This window comes from Neopsephotus bourkii, unplaced genomic scaffold (genome assembly GCF_033783945.1).
Source record: "Neopsephotus bourkii isolate Nb327-2 ecotype Australia unplaced genomic scaffold, CSIRO-AGI_Nbou_v1 NB_1638, whole genome shotgun sequence".
Lineage (NCBI taxonomy): Eukaryota > Metazoa > Chordata > Aves > Psittaciformes > Psittacidae > Neopsephotus > Neopsephotus bourkii.
In genome coordinates, this window is record NW_026902113.1 from 3,368,663 (window position 1) to 3,389,722 (window position 21,060).

The following is a 21,060-nucleotide window of genomic DNA, read 5'->3' on the forward strand; positions in this document are numbered from 1 at the left end:
CTGAGATATTTTTTCACAAGAAAGCTTTCCTTTTTTCTGCTGAACATTTATGATTACTATTAAAGATGCTCAGTGTTTGAGAGATCTGAGTACATTTTCAGACAGAGACTGTCAGACTTGTTAATGGGTACTGTATGATTTTTTTCTTGAAAAACAATGTAGTGAATACAGAGATTCCACAGGAGCTTAAGCCATGTTGTTCATCCTTAGAATTTTCTCCATACGCAACATCTAAGAAGCAGAAAAATAGAGCTCTGACTAAACTGTGCTAGTGCAGAGATGTTCAGAAGTCATGCTTTGCTTAGTGAATTACCCCAGAATTGATTTTTGTGTAAAGAGCCATCTTCTTCATGGCTGCAAATATGTGCAATGAAGTTATATTTTTAAGTCACTTGTGTCTTAAGTCAGAGTGCATATGGAAAAGTACTCTGAGTGTGTTACACAGGTGCTTTAAATGATAAAATATTTTCAGGCTCAAGCAGTTAAGAAAGTGTTTATATGAACAGTATATCTCAAAATTTGATCGTTGGTAGCTTTTGTTTTGTTAAACCATTTATGAATTTCACAAAAGACCACAGAAAGAGTCCAGTTGTGAATGCTATTTTTATTAAAAACGTGGGGTTTGCAATCTTATTGCTGAATATAGTGTTTCACAAAAATTTATGTGACTTGTGTGTTTTTGAATCAGGATTCACAAAGAAGTGTTCGTGACCAGATTCCTTCTTGGATAGAACAAGACCGAGCCTGGGCAGTAGCATCTTTAAAGGTATACATCATGTGGTGGGTTGAATTAACTTAAAAGGCCTTTGGTTTTAGCAAATAGTAACTTGGACATGAATACTCAAATATGTATTTACTAGATGGAAGTATTTTGTTATTTTTAACAGTTTATTCTGTCTTCCAGAAACCATGGCTGAACATATACCAACCTTTCATTTTTCTGAGCCTTTTGCTTGTACATCTCTACCTCATCTAACAATGCATTTCAATGCATGTGGATGAACCTGTCATCCTACTGAAATTAGAAAATACTCTAATCCTACCCAAGGCACTACAATTTCTTAGAAAAATTCTTAGAAAAATATACGGAAGAAAAATTGCAAGGAATATTCAAGTTGCGGGTTTCTTATGTAATAACTTTCACAAATCATACTGTATTGAAAGCCATAAACTGTTAGTTTGGAAATAACCTTTCTACTTACCAGATTTCCATATGTTATTACTCATATCAAGTCATTTCAAACTAAAACAAAAAACATTGCCTTGCTTTTGTTCACCCTGCAACAGCTAATGTTGAAGTCCTCTGATCGTGAAGGGAGGTAAATGAAAATGCTAGTCTTTGAAATTCTGTCTTAGGCTCGTCTCCTTCTGCATTTAGTTCAGCAGCAAGAAAGGAAACCTTGACAAGTCCTTGGCAAGGACTTTTGCTGCTAAATCCAGAGTTCATTATTTTTCATGTCTCTTCACCAGCAATCAGGAACAATTGCAATAATGGTGTGGCAATCCTGATTATTAGGGTTTTTAAAACAAACAGAAAGTGGGTAACTGGGTGAATCATTAGTATGTAATGATAGAAAAAGAATCTACTCATGTTTAAAAGAAAGGATTATGATTGGGTAGAGCCTAAATTTTAAAATGAAAGAACCTAGAGTTTTAAAAACAAAAATATAGAGCAAAATAAACAGCATTTCCATTTAATAGGTAACCAAATGGTTAATTTTAAAACCTACCCTTTTCTTATCTAACTCTGAGGATAAAATTGAATTGAGTAATGTGATATGCATGAGTATTTATACGTTTAGGGTCGTAGAGGTATTTGCAAATTAATTAAAATATATAATGTCAAAATGAGTATTCTTCTTTATTATTCAATATACATTATTTGTTCTGTAGATTTCTCTCCCAGGACTCTATCAGACACTTTGCTTTGAAGATGAAGGACTGTGGCACACTTTTTCTCAGAGTTCTGTGTGTGAACAAGACTTTCCATCTACTATTATGAAAAGAATTTCCTTATTTCAGCAGGTATTTTTTTTAATATTAAATAATTTAAAAATTGTGAGTTAGGCATTGAAAGTAAGTTTTACATCTTGGGAATTTAGGCTTTAGGCCTGGTTGAATTATAAGCGATTGACAGTATCAATATATATCAATATATATCAATATCAATATAGTATTGTCTTACGGCTTAACTAGTTTATTTAGTCTAAGGATTTTTCTTTTTTCTGTAATACATATTTAGCTGTCTTTTATCTGAGTCTGTTTTTGTGTTGATGATGGCTGCATCTGAGCATACTCTGTAAGGTAACAAGCTTTTTATTAATATTCACAAAATTAATTTCATGAATGGATATTAAAATTCTTTTATGGTTGCTTTGTTACTGAAGAATTTGTCAGCTTGTTGAGCATCATTAATTTAGTTCATCATAAAATGTGCAAACTCACACATCTGACTGAAAACCAAAAAATATAATAGCAACCACTGATTTTTCGAACAGTAGTGATAAAATAGTGGTAAAAAATCCTGAAAGCTTAGTGATCAAATAACTCATCAAGAATGTTGGAGAGGCAAGTCCCTTCCTCCACCTGGGATCTCTTCTACTCTGGAAAAGTTGCATCCTTCTTTTGTTTAAGGAAGAAAGGGTGTTGTTACTCACTTTCACATGATACCATGATTTTTCATTTGAAGTACTTGATATTAAATGAAGGCCTGTCTAAAGAAGTGAAGAGGTATAAGACAATGTAGTTTCATGCTGATTGGTTCTTAGGGGCTCTCTATTTGGAGATTTTGTACAGGAGGAGAATTTCTAAAATAGCATGCGTGGAATTCAGGAACAAACAATTTTGGAAGGGAATTTGTCCAAGTTACGTTTGATTGGATGAGATGCTGAAGAGCAACTCTTATGAGCACAGCATGTTGTCATAAAAATATTGCATTTATAGGATAATAAATCTGAAATGGTCAGTGTATTACGTATCTAGTTCCTTGTGTAGAAAGTATTGCTATTTCTGTTGATGAGATACACTGAAACTATCTGATTATATGCTACACGTGAGTTAGTTTCTTTCAAACTGTATGTTAAACATAAAAATAGTGAAGTAACACTTAGTGTAATCTCAAGCTTAAAATGTAGTTCTTAAAAACTCGATTAAGTTAAATTTTTCCTCCAAAATAGCGGATATTGTAAACTGGAATGTGATGGTAGGTTCAGCACTGTCGTTTACACATCTACATGTAAGGGGGTAGGAGAAGATGTTGTGATTTTAACGTATCATTTTTAATGAAGTTGCATTAGTTGCCTGCAGTTGCCTGCACTGAAAATTTGCATGAAATTACCTGAAAAGAGGTTGCTGGTAGGAAAACTGCTGATTTAATTTTGTATCTGAACTTACTAGCTGTTCATGTTCTGTAGTCTTTTGAGGAACAGTAAAAAGAATTTGCAGAACTAGGAGGTTTGAAAGTCAGAGTGTCTCAGAGAAAGAAGTTAAATATGAAACTCTAAAGGTTTGCTAAAGGAAGTTACTTCAAAACTGATTATTTTACAGTATTGGTGCACTGAAATCAGAAGCATTGCTATTCATTCCAGTTAGGATGTTGCTGCTTAAATACATGTATAAAATTCAGATTACTGGTTTAAATCTAAGTTCTCTTTCTGTCATTCTAGCTACTCACAGAGCTTATTTCTAAAACAGTGTAGAAAAAGTTCCAGCTTACAAATAGACATTAGAGGTAGATCTGTCTTGTGATCCTGTTAATAGGACAAGCTACTTACAAAAGAGCAATTACATTAGGTTGTCTTGGAAAGGATTGATCAGATAGCTATTCAGAGAAAATAACTTTGTTCTAAAGAGAATTTTAAATAATTCAGCCTTCTTAGAAAAGTCTTACTTTTAAAATTGTCACAATATACCTTTAGAAATGCATCTCCTCTCAATGTATTTTATTTTAAGGTACTTGTGGTCCAGGCTGTCCGACCAGACAGGCTACAGAGTGCCATGGCTCTTTTTGCATGTAAAACCCTAGGTAAGTTATTTTTTTCTCTGATGTGTTTCCACACAACAATTAAAATAATGTTTTTGGTCCGTTTTCTCTCCTATTTTATAGTTCTTCTGGAATCAAAAATTTTAGGATTTGAAAATATGCTGTAAATGGATTTGCTGATTTTGTTCTTGTTAAGTATTGTTTAAAAGTGCTTTCAAATGGTTTGGTATTTATGTCACATAGTGATTTAAAATGTATTAAAGATCTGTCAGATTCTTTTAGTGAATTCTTGAATGCTGGAGTAATTAAGAAAAGATGTTAGCTGGTTTTCTATAAGTTTTACACTTCAGCATTTTCCCTAAAACAGAAATTTTCCAAAAAGATTGTTCTATTTAATGTAATTTACCATTTTAAAACCATTATGTTTGAGATCTTGTCAACTGGATCTCAAAAGATTGTTTCGTATTGTCAGTTATTTTTGTTAGTCTCTTCGAGGATAATGTGAGGAGATACACATTATTTAGAGTGATTCAATACTGTAATTGTCTGTTCTCATCTGTCTGTTTCCTCTCTGAGATCTATTATATCTAAAGCTTGGGACTTATGTTCCAAATATTGCAATACAGCATACCAAAGCCTTCCTTCATTTTTTAGCTATTAATGAAAATGCACATATGGAAGGTGAATTATGAGTGTCTCATTGAGGTGGACATTGTACTTCTAAAAGTCACCCTCATAGGCATTACATAGGGACAAGACAGAATTTGTTGGGGACAAGACAGAATCATTAAAATCTAACTGGTAAAACCAACCAATTTGTTGTTTTTAATGTGGCTTTTAATCCCACAGAAGTGGGATTAACAGAAAGGAAAGATTGAGATTCTAATGATCTTAAGTGTAAGTGACAAAGGCTGTTCTTAACATGGTGGGAAGTGAACCTGGAAAACTGACTCACAGGCTGACAAGGTAATACGTCTGGACTTGTATTTCCAGTGCTTGAGAAGATCTACAGTTTGAATGATCTTGAGATGGGTGATTTTGCATCATAGTGTGATGGATGAGTTACATAAACATGACTGTGACAATTTTAAGTTCTCAACATACATGTCACTTCTGTAAGGTTAGGTATAAACTGAGGTCTCTGACTCTTACATTTTTAATGACATTTGGGTGAGAGTTTCTCTTACTTCCTCCTTATGCTCTGCTGTGGGCATTACTTCTGATAAAAATTGGTTCCATGTCTGCCATCATGGCCAGTAATTAATGTTAGCCTGCTTTGTCAAATGTTATTAGCAGATACAGAAGGTACTTTCATCATGGTGAGTGTATGGGTGCCCCACTGACAACGTCCCTGCCTGTTAGAATCAAATGACAAGTGTTTCACTTAGTTCAAAAGGGAACTGTTAAGTTTCCAATCTCCTTTAGGTGTTTTCCTGTGAGAAAAATGAATTCTGAAAGAGCCGTAATACCCTGCAAGAAAGCCTTCTGTTTCTATTTTATCAGATATGGTGATTTGTTTGTTGGGTTTTTTTTTCCTTTTTTCATCTTTTACATGTATTTGTAAATGTATGTATGAAGGAGGATTAAAATAATTTCTTTGAAGATAAAGCTCATAAGAGTTTTCTATAAATGTATTTTGTGGGCACCCAAAGTATGCTTATTTCTTTATTTTACAGCTATACTGATGTGCACCTTGTTAGGAAAATGTGTAGCAAAAGGAAGTTTCCTGCTCTTGTGCCACTATGGGACAGCAGCTATGAACAGGACTTTTTCTGTAATGTAGACCAGAGTTCTTTGGACTGCATCTAGGCCAAAATAAAATTACTGCCAAAATAATAATTTAAAAAATAATCTTTCCTGCTTTCTGTATTGGAATTGTTAATGGCAATAATACATTTACTGATATTTTTGTACATTGTTTCTCTGTGGACAGATCACCAACAGAAGGAATTTTAACAAGCACTTAGAGTTCAAGTTCCAGCTGCTCTATATTGGTTTTAATTCATAGACTTTTGCTTAGAAGCTTTGTGAAAAGTTGTTCATTGATTTTTATGGAAACTTCATCAGATTACAAAAACCACAAAGTTTGCACCCTGTGCCAAATTTGGATTTATATGTCAGGTGTTTCTTTTTTCCCCTTCGGTCCCTCCCCCCTGACATAACTGAAAGTTATTTGCTCTCACATTTGTTTTTTCTTCTCATATCAGGATGTCATTTTGAATAGTGAGATTTAAGAAATTCTATCAGAATGGAGTATTCAGGCAGAAAAGTATGTTAGAATTCCCACGCTGACTGCATAGTTATTAGCTGGAATACGAGTGCTTATTGGTTTACCCTGAAAACCATGGAGTCCTTATTTTCATTTCTCTAAATGTAATCCTGGCTGTAATGGCCAGGAATAGACAGTGCTGTATCTGTATTGTAGTTATTCTAGATTATATTTCTGTTGAGCTTCTTTAAAAAAAAAAAAAAAAAAGCACCTTCATCATAGCTATGCTTTAATAAACACTGTGTCCAAATTTTTGTAAATCCAAACTGTTTTATGGAAGAAAACTTACACTGTATTCATTTTCTAAATGGTGCATCTCAAGAGTACCACAACATATTTGACTAGGCGGTTACTCATTTGCAATTACACTTAAGTTTAGTATCACTGCCATAAATGTTATTATAATAGCTTAAGTTGCAGGTGTACACACATTCATCTATTCCCCAGTTAATGTGAGGCCAAGCAGTAGTCCCAAGTTAACATAGCATTTTGTAGGATATCAAAACTCTTAATTAATTAAGCCTCTCAGAAATCTGTGTGCCTTCTGCTAGCACTGAAAATACAACAGTCTCTGTTTTATATTGACTGTAGTATATTCCATGAATCTGTTTGTAGCAGCAAACCAAATCTTAAATACAGGAACTTGATGACTGAAGAGGTGAAGAAGAGAGGTCTGTCTAGTGTGTTACTGTCTTAGTCAGTGACAAATAGTAAATGTTAGTGCAAGAGTATAAGCACATTACAAGCCTATAGTGAAACTTTTTGCAGTAATCACTGTTTTATGTCTCCAGGGTTTCTCAACTGGAGGTAGTAACACACTATTTAAAAGACTCAGTGTATTTGCCTTACATGATTTTGTACATCTGTTCTGCATTTCATGTAATAACAAATATCTGAAGCATTGTATGATGCCCATTGCACAGTGTTAATGAGTGGTCAGAAAGATCTCCATTTAGTTTTTCTATCCTTGCTGCCTGTTGACTTCAGCAAATATTTTTCATTTTTTATCTCTTTCATAGGATTTGAAGCAGTAGTGAGGATTTTCAAAAATTTCTTCACTAAAATAAAAGTTAATAAAACTCAAAATTTACCTTTAGAAAACCTTATTTTTAATCAAATTTTGATCTAAAATTTGGTGTTAAGATTCTTAATGTATCTTCATTGCTTACGTAGCTACTGATTACATTGTAATAACACTTAATGTAATATGTCAATTAAATTAATATGGAAGCAATTAGATTTTGATATTTCAACAGTGAATACAGCTCAGTAGAGAGTGGCTTGATGAGATGAAATGTGCTTAAGGAACAAGACAGTGGTTTATAGCCCTGATACCAGAATGCATCACAAGTACCTCTTCCTTGTACCTCTAGGTATCACAAGTACCTCACCAACAAAACCAAATATTTCATGTTAGATTTTCCTAATTATAGACATGATGTTGTTTTCCTTTTTCAGTATTATAAACACGCTTTCATAAAAGCTTTAACTAAAATAAACATTCTTACCTTACAGAATGCTATCATGTTCTACTTCTTGATATTTTTCTTTTATTGTTTAAACTCCAGGAGCTTAAATTATAATTGTATTTGGAAAAAAACCCAAGTCAATCTATAGTTATATATAAAATTTCTTTTATTTTCTTAGCTAATATGTCTACTGTCTGTCTTTCTACCATTTCCACCAATAGCTTAGCTATTTCCATTTAGTGTGTTAGTGAAAGGAATGTTAAATCTGGAGTAGTTTGTATTTGTAAAAAATGTTAGTATAACCTCAGTTTGGAGAAATGACTGGAAAGCTGTATGCTGAGCAACTTTCATCCAAAGTGTATGCTCTTTTTCCGGACTTCTGAAAATGCATCCAAATTTGGCCAATACAGGGTTCATTGAGAGAAACAGTTGCAGATGTTTGTCAGACATTTTTGAGATTCTGACAGATAACTGTCCCTGAAGAGTCTTCTTCACTGAGCATGCTTCAGTCCAGCACTGAACAGTCCTACTTTAATTTCAGAGCCTTTTCACGGATCTTCTATGGTTTAGGGCGTGTTGGCAGTGAGCAGCAGAACCCATCAAGGGAGCTGCCTGTATCAATTGCCATATGGCCTTGTTTGTATATTTACCTCAACTTCTATTACCTCTGCACACCTAATGATGTAATGAAAATATTTTCCAATGTTAGTCATGTTAAAATTATTTTTAAAGCATTTTGATTGATAGTGATTTTATCTGTCTAGTTGTATCCACTAGAGTCTCTGTACAGATGCATAGAGAGAATCCAGTCACCTTAGCCTACTTTGCCTCATATGTTTAAATAATACGGTATTGTTCCATGTGGAGATAATAGCTCAAGTCTGAAAGCAGAGCATGCCCTCAAGGAAACGTGTGTTTCATCTTTTAGTCAGTGTGGCATAGATGTCACTGGTTTGGGCTCTTCTGTCTTGCTTTATGGTGTGATTTCCCACTCCACCTAATACTTTACTACTTAAGGACCGGTATAAATCTGCATTTGAATATGTAATTAACGCTGTTTAAGTTTATGATGCACTTATAGCTGTGAGCCTGTGTACAAATGCCTTGTCTATACTAGGTCAACATTCTAGACATTTAACTTGTACATGAAAGGAAATAATATACTAAAGTAATTGTAGTACTAAGAACTGTGTAAAGTCAAAGTCTAGTAATTAAGGCTCTGAGGATAATAACAGGAGGGAAGTTCTGCATATGGACATACACACTGCAGTTAGTTTTAGCAAAGCATAGCTTTTTATATTCTTTTGTTGCAGCTTTTCTTTTTTTGTTATTTTTCTTGAAGACTGCATTCCAAATAAAGACTTCAGTATATGTCTGTCAAGCTGGAAGTACAGGCATCGTTTTGGTGCTTGTGTCTTTTTCTTCACAATATAGGGTGACTGTGCCTGCATGTTGTAAAGTTTTATTTCTCATTTTAGAACCAGTTTTGTGGTCTCCATTGAACAGAACATTGTATGTTCAGTTAGATAATCTCTAAAAGTGGTCAGTGAAGCACTCCATCCTGTGTAGTCACTTTATTTCCATAATAATTCTAATTCTAATTATAGGGACAAAAGAGCTATCTCCATCGCCTCTGAGTTTGAAACGTCTATATAAGGAGACTCTGGAAATTGAACCCATCTTGATAATTATTTCTCCTGGTGCTGATCCTTCTCAAGAGTTGCAAGAACTTGCCAGTGTTGAAAGAAATACTGAGTGCTACCATCAGGTCAGTCTTAGAAAGCATAATGATTAAACCCCACAATGTGTAAAATTTTACAGTAATATCTGTTTTACCTTGTTTTTTAAGGAAGTTAGTATGTAAAAGCATAGTTTGGTATCTATCTGTGTTTGTTGATCCCACCTATCTTGCCCTTAAATTCTGATTCCACTGGCAAAGTGGACTGGAGAAGTGAGACACAATTGGTGATCCTCACAGAAGCAGAATCCACATGAGAGGCATTCCTCTAAGTTGGAGAAATGAAAAATGAGAAGGTACATGGAAGAGAACAAAAGAGACAGAGAATTGTTATGCTGAAACATTATCTTTTTTAGTGTGGAGTTACCAAAGTATGAACAAAACAAAATAAAATAAAACAGAAAGATCTAAAGGAATTTGTTACTGTGAGGGTGCTGAGGCACTGGAACAGGTTGCTCAGAGAAGTGGATGCCCCATCCCTGGAAGTGTTCAAGGCCAGGTTGGACAGGGCTTTGAACAACCTGGTCTATTGAATGGTGTCGCTAACCATGACAGGGAGTTGGAACTAGATGATCTTTAAGGTCCCTTCCAACCCAAACCATTCTATGATTCTGTGAAAACTAGACTTCATCATTTCCTCTGCTTACAGGACTTGGATGTTTATTTCTTCAACAGAAAACATGAATCAGATGTTCCCTGTTTGTGACTGCTTCAGTATCTTGGAAATTCTGTAAAATATTTTGAGAAATTTGACAAGTAAATGTTAAACACTTCATTGTTGATGGGAGTTCCTGAAAAGAGCTCTTATATTTCAAGTCTTTTTAAAAAAGTGTTTAAGATTGACTATGCCGAAAGCTTTCTGATTTCACGCATAGGTGTACAAAATGGAATTTTTTTTGTCCAGCCAGAGTAACAGTTGTTTTTTGTCACAGCATACAACTTCTTCCTTTTTTTGCATTCAACACAAAACTGAACTGGGTGAAGATAATTCCCTTTGAGTAGGAATTGTACTGTTAAGTAATCCCTTTATATGTCCTGTGTCTGTTTCTAAATTGGATCTATGCAGGGGTTTGAAAACAACTTGTATTAAGAAGAAATTTACATTAGCTGTTAATTTCATAGAATAACCTAAGTTGGAAGGGACTTCTGGAGATCATCTGCTTCAGTCGCCTGCTCAGAGATTCCACCTCCAAGGATGGAGATCCCACACTATCTCTGGGCACCTTGTTCCAGTATTTCACCACTCTTACAAGATAATGTTTTTTCTACTAGCAAATCAGTATTTCCCATGTTCCAACTTATGTGCATTAACTCAAGTCCTGTCACCATGGCCTCTGAAAGATTCTGGCTCTATCTTCTCTACATTCTTCAGTCAGGTAGTTGGAAACAGGAAGAGTACACTGGACAAAGCCCTCAGCTAACTCTTAAGTTGAGCAGGAGTTTGGACTAGAGACCTTCTAGGATTTATTCCAACTCAAATAATTCTATGATACAAGGGGGTTTCTAACATTCCTAATACACAGTACCAACATGCTTTATACCTTTCTGTAAAGCATTTCGTTCTGTATTTTAAAACATTCCGGGGAGGGAATTGTTTTCTTAGCTGATCATGAGTTAGCACAAAAATGCCAAATGCTTTTAAACAGTCCTTGAAATTGTTCCTTTCCTGGAATGTGCACTGATGTAATATGTCTTCCCTATCTAATTGTACACATTTAGATCCTACTGCCAGCTCATGTAGCTGCAAATGTTTCATAATGCATGTTTCTTACTCTGCCACACAGCTTTTTATTTTTAGCTCTAAGTATCATTTACAATTTTTACTTTTAAAATATAACATGGTATGGTGTTTGACTAAGGAGCAGTACTCAAAGCTAAATCATATAAAAGTTGTCCTACTAATGAGAATATTTTGTTGTTACTATTTTATTCCTGCACTTACTCATGCAATTTGAGTAGAACATAGAAGATCAGATTCTTCTTTTCTGTTCAATTATTTCTTACATGGGGTAAAGAAAAGACCACTGAGTTTGGGTGTTGCACTACCATATTGTCTGGTGACTTTTGGTTGTCTTCTTTTGGCGATTTAAATTATTTCAAGATATTATACTTAGGTTTATTTAGGCAGAAGTTATCTCTGCATCATCATATAAAACTAAGGCCTCAAATTTCTTTGTGTCAGTACAGTTTTAGGATAAAAAGACAGAATGGATTTCCTGTTAAGGGATATTTGATGGAGTCATAATAATAACAGTAGTTCTGTTTTGCTATAGCAGTAACGCCAAGACAACATTTTACAATATTTTACAACTTCTTTCAACTTTTCAGCTTTTTTAAGCTGTTTTTTCAACTTGTTTGGTTCTGGGCATTTTGTATTTTAAAGCTTCCAATTAGATTCTAAGGGAGAACTAATGTGAATGCACTCTACAGATAGTCTAACATCAATTATTGCAGTAATCGTGCCACAGAACAAGTCCTTTATTTTAAATTTTCTCTGATTTATCAGGTTTAGATCTTGGTATTTTCATTTGAAGATCCAGATTCATTTTAGCAGCAATACGGTACTATAAAAATGAAGAAAAGACAATTTTTCAAGCTATTCATCTGTCTCAGTTGGAAACAGAGCAACCTTAGTTTTTCACTCATCTTAGTATGAAAATCAATGTTTCTCTTCAAAGAAAGTACTCCTAACTTAACAATCAAAAGAAACTTTGTTCTCATTTATCTCTTGTTTTTACTGTATCAGCAGTTCTGCAGTAATATGAAATAGTCACTGATATTTAAATTACTTTTTGAATTTCCAGGGAATACACCATCACTGTCACCAACTGATGTATGGTTTTTCCATAAAAAGATTAGTTTTTTTCTTAAGGAACTCTGGTTAGGTAGGTTGCAAAGAAAAAAAATACTTTTCCTTTAGTCTTTTCCCTACTTTAATAGCTTAGCGCATTAGAGAAAATTCTTACTACCTTTACACAGCCTTATTTTTTACATATGCACTCTAACTTGGAATCACGTTTTTGTATTTAGCTGTTAAATGGGGTACAGCAGATACAGCCGTGCTGATAAAACTGTGTCTGTCATTTCAGATTGCAATGGGCCAGGGCCAAGCTGATCTGGCTATTCAGACTTTAAAAGAATGTGCCCGCAACGGAGAATGGCTTTGTTTAAAGAACCTGCATCTTGTTACATCTTGGCTTCCTGTGCTGGAAAAGGTGAGGGTAACTAGAGAAGAATGTATTGGAAACCACATAAAACTAGTATGTAACGTTTCTGAAGCATTTCCGGCATTTCCACGGTTAAGTTTAATATTCCAACTATTTAAAAATAAACTTTGCAGTCTCCTCAATCATGAATAAGGTGAAATGCATCAGATCAAAGCAGCTCTTTCCTTTCAGTGCTTTAATTTTTATACAATGTAGAGCATTTCTGCCACAGTCAGTAAACAAATGCTCTTGTTATAACAAGTCTGGTACCGTAGGGGGTACTGCCGGTGTTTGCTGAACTCTGAATGTATGCTTGAATTTTTTTATTTTTTTTTCAGTTCTGGGGGTTTATTAATTTTTTGTTAAGTGTACCTTGTATGTGAGTCACTAAGAGATTTCTGCTGATTTGAAATCAAAGTAAAGTTTGGTAGAAACACGCTTACTTATGTTATGGCATGTAAAATCATTATCTTGCTAACAAAATCAAAGTGGCTTTACCTGTATATTACTCTGAAATACGGATATGTATCAAAAGCTTCTTTTTTCTTTCTGCAAGAACTCATCTTTTGAGATATAGCCTTCTGGATTTTTTTTTTTTTGTTTGTTTGTTTGTTTCACTTAAAGGAAGTAAAGAACTGGTATATACTTTTCTGCTCTGAATTTAAGATCTAGGGGGGAAGTGCAGGTATTTTGAAACAGCTAGGATGAACTTCAAACTTTAACACAGCGAGAATGTAGAATGTGTGGTGGAGTCAAAGCATGTTGAAGTTTTTTGAATAGCCTTGCTTGTAAAAACAACTAAAGATGTTTTAGACAAGCCTAATTTTCTAATTTAGGATATTATAATTTTGTAAATACTGTTCTGTCTATTAAAAAACTCCAACCAAAATCTGCTTGAATATATAACATCTCTTTAATAGGAACTGAATACATTACAGCCTCAACCAAACTTTCGCCTTTGGCTTACTACCGAGGTTCATCCCAAGTTTACACCAATTTTGCTTCAATCAAGTCTGAAAATAGCTTACGAAGTAAGATCTGTTTGGAAAGTTTTTATTACAAGTTTACAATGAATGAAATTGTATGTATAATAAACTATATGCTTAGATAGAGTGAATTTTAGATAATGTGGACTTATTACATAGCTTTTTCCCTTATATTTCTATTAGATGTAATACAAAAAAAGGTATGAATTTACCTTGAAAGATTTTTGATTATCGTTTATAAAGTATATGTAGGAATTTGCAGAAGCTGTGCTTTCAAGGGAAGTTTTGTAAAATTTCTGTCTAGGTTTTTTTTTCCAGTTGAAAGCCTGAACTGAAAATAAATTTACCTCAGGGAAGTTTTTGTTCTGTTTTGTGTTCCAAATTCTTTAACGCATTTAGTCAGTGGATTTTAAAAGCAAAAACCTGCACAGGTGCTCCTACTTGATGAATCTCCTCATCTGAACATCATACGGTCATCCTTTTTCTTCCTTATTCTTCTTTCTGGACTCACAGCTTTATTTTCACTGGGCATTCAACAAAAATGGCTCTCCTCCTGTATTGCTGAACATAGAATTAAAGGCCTTTACAAAAAAATGAGAGCTTTACTTAAATGGCTTATCCTAAGGAACCATGGGACTATGCTTCTCCAACTTGTTGGAAAGTTCTCTAATCATTAATGCACTTACACATTAATGTCCATTATGGAAATCATGAATAGGGGTGCTACTAACTCCTCCATTGATAATGGAGTGTTGTAGATTGTGCCTACAGCTCAGCCAAGAAGCTCTGACTCTTTAAAGCCCAATACTGCTAACTTTCAAGAAGCTAAAATTTTTACGTACAGTATATTGACTGCAGGTATTTTTAAACTTCTGAGGTACCTTCTTTATACTGAGGTCTTCAATGGTACAGAAACTACAGACTGTGCAGGATTGTCACATTTCTTTTCATTTAGCTTCTAAAGTTACCGATCCCACTGTCATTGGAATAATTGGATCTTTGCAGTGATGCAGTGTTCTAAACCCTTTTGTTACCTTTTCATTTGTAGCAAATATTATTTTTTTTTTAACAAGAAAAAGCCAACGACTTGGCTAATAGTGGTGGCAAATTATATGGTTGTGGTATGTCCCTTAACTGGTGCCAGTCAACATATAGATATATATATATATATATATAAAAAGAAAGAAGTCATCATTTGACTACAGTGTTTTGCAGTTATTTGCCACAAGTGTGCATATGCAATATATGAAACTATTGTAATCATAAAATCATAGAATGATTTAGGAAGATCATCTAGTTCCAACCTCCCTGCCATGGGCAGTGACACCTTCCACTAGACCGGGTTGCTCAAAGCCACATACAACCTGGCCTTGAGCACTGCCAGGAGTGGGATATCCAGCACTTCTTTGGGCAATCTGTTCCAGTGTCTCACCACCCTCATAGTGAGGGATTTCTTCCTAATCTCTAATCTAAATCTTCCCTCTTTCAGTTTAAAGCCATTCACCCTTGCCTTATCACCAGATTTCTTGTAGGCCCCTCTGTGTATTGGGAGGCTGCTCTAAGGTCCCTCGAGAGCCTTCTCTTCTTCAGGCTTAACAACTTCAGCTCTTAGTTTGTCTTCATATGAGAAGAATCTTACAGAAACATTAACAACATTTTTTTTTTTTTTTTTTTTAAAAAGGAAGAACATTCTTATATGTGATTTAAATATCTTTAAAATTTATGTTTACATTCACACTTGCAAATAATTTGAAAATGGCTGGGTATCTAGTCAGTTGTTTTTAATCTAGTGTGGTAAGCACTATAATCTTTGACATTATATACACTTTAACTGCAGTTATTTTTACTGGTTGTGAACATTACCTAGGACTAAATCAAAGCACTGGCATTTTATCATATATACACCATATAAGTATGGTACCTAACAGAGTGCAGTGATGGTGTAAGGTCAGTTGGCTCTGATTACAGAAATGATAATTGGAAGCTGAGATTGTAAAATCATAGGAAAAGTTCTTGTTCTTGAAAAAAATTGAATTTACTTTTATGCTTGCATATTTTGATACTGTTCTTTCATTAAGATCTTTTAGTGTAGTTCAACCCTCATATGAGTTGGTTCTGATTAAAATTTCTTTTCAGTATGTTTTAAGTTATTTTCAGTATAAGATCATTCTGTAGTTAGGCTATTTATTACAGGTAGTTTTTTTCTTTTTTTTTTTTTGTTGTTTTTTTTTTTTAATTAAATGTTGTTCATAATTTCATTAAGTTGTACATTGTAAGTTAGAATTCGAGAAAATAGTACATAAAAGTATCAAGTTTCTGTCTAGAATAGTGTTTTTCCTTCCAACGCAGGCACCCCCAGGCCTCAAAAAGAATCTCTTGCGAACCTATGAATCTTGGACACCAGAGCAAATCAGTAAAAAGGGAAATCTGTCTCGAGCGCATTCCCTCTTTTGTTTAGCATGGTTTCATGCTGTATGCCAAGAAAGAAGAAATTATATTCCTCAGGTATGGTTTTTTTGCTACGTTTTAAAAAATATACTTCATTTATTAGCTTTTATATTTGCAAATATTTTTCATCAGATATACTTTGGGTCATGTTGAGAGATGAGAAAAACTTGGGTAATTCTGGTACCTGCTTTCATTATTGTCTCAGAATTCACTGCAAAATATGAACTTAGGAGCCCAAATTCCTGTCCCTCTGAAAATTGCTAATGTCTGCACTGGGTTGTTTTGTGATTTGTGTACTAGCTGATACTGATGCAGGAGTGGGGTCCCATGGAAAAGATTCTGTGAATCCTGTTCACTTGGGACAGGAAAAAGTATTTTGGAAATGTACAGGATTCAGTGTAAGACATGAGAAAAGAGACACTTTGGTGGGAAGGATATGACATTGTCTACTCTTTCTGCATGCAAACCCTGTTCATAGAGAAGGAAAAACAAGGGAACATATGCATTTCTTGTGAGGATTATAATTAATTTCAAAGGCTGTGATGTGCTTTTCCTGTGTTTTTCCCTTAGACTTTTTTTTTTTTTTTTTAAGTTATCTTTTCTGTCTGACTGCAGACGCTTAAATCAAGCAGAAAAAAAGCTCCACCACCAAACTGTTCTATGTCTTGTTTTATTTAGGCTAGGGGTGAAATTAACCTGTCATCTGAAAGATTTTATCTCTCAGAGGCAGGAATGTTTGAGAGTTTTTAGCTAGTTTGACTTTGTGATTTATAAGATTGTTTGCCTCTTGCAGTAACAGACTTTTGATTATAGTGTTCCATAGCAAAACAGGTGAAAAAGTACTGATCTGACATGTGAACTCTCATTTAGTTTTGTTCAAATTCATATTCATTTACCACCAGTTTCCAAATAACACGATAGGGTTACTTCTTTCTCCTTAATTCCACTGTAACAGTGTTTATCTTATGCACAGACTTAGTGATGGTTTTCTTTTTTGCTTAAGATAACCGATTTCTATAATTGCTGGACTGCAGTTAATCCCAGCTAGATGCTCTTGTACTGAATTTCAAGCTTTAGGTCCATGTACAGATCCATCCAAAAAAATATATAAACACTGTTGGGAGACTGCTGCACCTTTCCAGTTTATGACCTCCAGGGTGACTTGATTGTGACCTGTGAAGCAGCTGTAGTCTTGACTGTGTCCCTCTCATTGAATATGCGAGATATGAGGATATACCTTTGAGACCTGGATTTCCTAAGTTTTGCATTATATATCAATATTTATTTATAGTTATCCATTTACACTGAAACTTTTTTGTGAGACTTACATACACATTAAACAGTACTGCTATACAAAAAAATGCTGTCGAGAAAGGAGGTATAAACTGAGAATGATAAAATATGTATATGGTGGTCATAATTTTCATTGTAATAGTACCAGTAGTTACTTTTATCATAGATTTTTTCAGTCAGTAGAGAAGTGACATGAATTAAGGAGTAAGAAGATGAACGTGTAATTTAAACTGTGTTTGAAGAATTAGATCTATTTATGAAAATGCAAAGAAAACTGAAATACAGAAAAGCCTCAAAAATAAAATCATAATTCAGTGCATGATCTAGTCACAGATGTCAGCAAGTTTTAAGTGAAGTAAATACTGTTAGGAAATAAAATAATCTTAAATTTACATTCCTCATACTCAATGATTCTAGTCTGTATAAGTATATAAAATCAAATGCACTAGTAAAGCCAGTTTTTTAATGCTACCTGTGATTATATAATCATACTACCTATCATGTAATAATACTACCTGTGATTATATTATATATAAATACTTCCAGTGATGCACTTTGCTGGACAAATGTTTCTTTTTCGTTAAGTATCATACAGTATACAGTAACCACATACATAAAAAGTATTTGTATTGATCATTCTGTGACTCATTAAATTCTTTGAATTACTTTTAATGGTAGGGTTGGACCAAGTTCTATGAATTTTCTTTATCTGATCTCCGTGCTGGTTTTGACATTATTGATACGCTTTTTGAAGGTAAGTCACTTATGGAGAAGAGTTCACAATTCTGTTGCATAACCCTTCTGAGTATCTTAGTTTTAGTTTGTAGAGTATAAAAACCTTTCAAATTAATTTAAAGAAATTGGTTACTTTGCATGATTGTTTTGTTTGGTGTTTGGAGTGGGGCCATTCTGTTTAAAGGCTGCTTTGAAGGTATTTACAATTTCTTTTTTTTTCAACTTCATTGGAACATTTTCACAAACATAAACACATGTCCAGGTAGTTAAATAAGTACTTCATTATGGGAAGTGGTCTGACCCTGAATCAAGCTGTGCTTAGGCTTATTAGGGTTTTCTGGACGTAGATCCAAACTCAGAGGATATGTTTGTGTTAGTAAACTGGCAAGGGCTGGACGCAGGCCCAAAACTATTGCACAGTTAGGTTTATTTATTCCTATATTTGGCTTATGCAGACTGGCATTGTCATAGGCACTGACAAGTCATGGTTTGCAAGATAGAGCCTGGAGATTCTTTCCAGTAGGCAGCAAGTAGGAGGTTACCTTATTTAAGGGCAAAAGAGAGTTTAGTTGTGTGGATGAAGCCACCTTGTCCCATCAGATCTTGAGTTCAAGTGGAACCCTGTCCCATTTTACGATTAGCAGAGACGTTGCATGAAGGACTTTATCTTTCTATAACACTCGGATAAGAGTGTAGATGCTGCAAGGCTCAGCATCAGTAAGCAAAGCTAGACACAAAGACTGAATCATAATTTCATTTTTGGGAGGTTAGGTAAACCAATAATTTCTTTGGGCGAGGAGTTCCTGCTCAGCTTCTTGAATCCAGAGGAATAAATAGGAAGTAGAGGAGTGCCTGGAAGATAAGTCTTCTGCCTCCATTCTTCCCCAGTGACCTCCCCATATAGTGAATAAATGAATTGAAAATGAAATGAATATTTATGAATTCTTCATGTTGAAATTCACCGATAGAGCTCACTTTGGTTTTTTATGTTAAGTAGCATAGTAATGTCTTAATACCAGTTATTATGAAAAAGGTATTTAAGTCTTTGCATTTTGTATCATTTACTTCTATGTAAACTTAGGAACTGATATTGAGACATAATTTGTGATTTAAATGAGATTTATGGATGATTAGTACTTTTGGAACTGGACCTTAGTTACACGAACTTGAAACATGCAGTGATGTAAAGAGATTAAATCACTAACTATCAAAGATAATCATTAATCATTAGTTGTTGCTGTAAAGATAACTTTTTTTACAAAAGAACAATTGAAGTATTTGGAAACAATAGTTATCACCAATAAACTCTCTCCCCCACCCACCTTAAAATAATTGCTGCTTACTTTTTCAAGGGACTTTCAGAAATACTTTTCTGAACAAACTTTTACCTGTACATGAAAGCTGTAGGGTCTAAGTAGGTCATTATCACATGTAGTTATTTTTAGCAACTGTGATTGATAGAAGGGAGGGAAAATAAGTTATTTTGAACATATGGGATATAGCTGAGCCAGAGTAATCTAATTGCAGTATCAAACTCTCCAGGAAACTAATAGTAACATGATTAGTTTTACGTGCTGTGTTCCGTAATTTGCAGTTATTTACCTATTCTGGGCCTCTCTGTGTTTGAAAGATAACATTTCCAGCAATGTTTTGGTTCAATCTATCAGTTTATTTTATGAGATCAGATGGTACTGTGATACAAAACAGTGTACAAAATTTGGAACAAGGGGAATTATTTTATTTGTGACAAAGGAGTGCATAATTAAAATTTTAATATCATAATTTCTGAAATGCGTATAATCAGTTTACGATAGAACTGCAAGACTTAAGTAGTATTTCTAATAACTCATTTTGAAACACAGTAGGTGTATATTTTATCAATGACAAGTATTTGCAAAGACATTGAAGTTTCTGCATCTTCTATTATTTGGTAATATAGAATAAAAACAATTAGAAATTAATTATAGAATGTGCTTGTATTTTTTTGTTTCAATGAAGAACTGCAGTGACAAAGAAGAAATGCTTACAGTGCAATGCTATCCATTCATACAAAATTAATATTAATTAATTTATAGGTTCCAAAGACTTTCAATGGGAATTTGTGCATGGCTTGTTTGAAAATGCAATTTATGGAGGCCGTGTAGATAATTACTTCGATATGAGGGTTCTTCGGTCCTACTTGGAGCAGCTTTTCAATTCACAAGTCATTGGCAGTTTAAATGCTAGAGGCAAGAAGATTACTAGTTTCCCATATTCGATCTCTTTACCAAATTCCTGCAGTATTTTGGTAGGTATACATCTTCTGTCACTTAATATAAAAACTAAACAAAGTTATTTTCAAGAATTATTCTTGAAAATAATTCCACAAAGAAAACCAGGGTTACAGTCCAAAGAATGCCTTCATTTATTTTTTTAAGACTTCTTTTGTGTAAAGAACTAATCCTTAAGTTGTCAAAACTATTCTATCTGTTCAGCCAGTCTCCTTTATTATAATATCTGATTGGACCATGGAGTTAGAACAGCATACCTATAAAGAACTGAGTAAAAGAAATTGGGTCAATTTATGACAAAGAAGGTTATAATTGCATTTTTATGTAACTTGGTGTATTAGCACAATAGTACTTTTTGTAGACTGCCAAATATTCTTACAACTTCTGGATGAAATAGGAAAATCTAAATACATTTCTATTTACAAAATACATCAACATTCTGACATAATCTGCTTATGTGCTGTGGAGGATGTATAGCTTTCTTTTTGTCATTTTCTTTTTTTTTTTTTTTGAGGTAAATATGGATTCATATTCCCCTATATATAGTATTCCTTTATTATAAACGAGAGAATTCAGTGAGTCTAAAAAACTGATTTCTACCTATCTTTTCACATACTATTGCTGTTGCTACTAATATTAATTTGCATTTTAATGTAGGACTCCA

At 34.0% G+C, this 21,060-nt stretch overlaps 1 protein-coding gene across 2 annotated transcripts in view; it reads left to right on the forward strand.

Annotated features, from left to right (window-relative positions):
- DYNC2H1 (dynein cytoplasmic 2 heavy chain 1) overlaps positions 1 to 21,060 on the forward strand; it is a 158,430-nt gene that overhangs the window by 86,417 nt on the left and 50,953 nt on the right. For both annotated transcript variants that reach the window (XM_061374480.1, XM_061374479.1), the window contains 9 exons: positions 689 to 766; positions 1,894 to 2,025; positions 3,952 to 4,024; positions 9,328 to 9,488; positions 12,548 to 12,673; positions 13,585 to 13,695; positions 16,000 to 16,155; positions 18,070 to 18,145; positions 20,202 to 20,413. In XM_061374480.1, the coding sequence (XP_061230464.1) occupies positions 689 to 766; positions 1,894 to 2,025; positions 3,952 to 4,024; positions 9,328 to 9,488; positions 12,548 to 12,673; positions 13,585 to 13,695; positions 16,000 to 16,155; positions 18,070 to 18,145; positions 20,202 to 20,413 (1,125 nt within the window). The remainder of the gene's footprint in view (positions 1 to 688; positions 767 to 1,893; positions 2,026 to 3,951; positions 4,025 to 9,327; positions 9,489 to 12,547; positions 12,674 to 13,584; positions 13,696 to 15,999; positions 16,156 to 18,069; positions 18,146 to 20,201; positions 20,414 to 21,060) is intronic.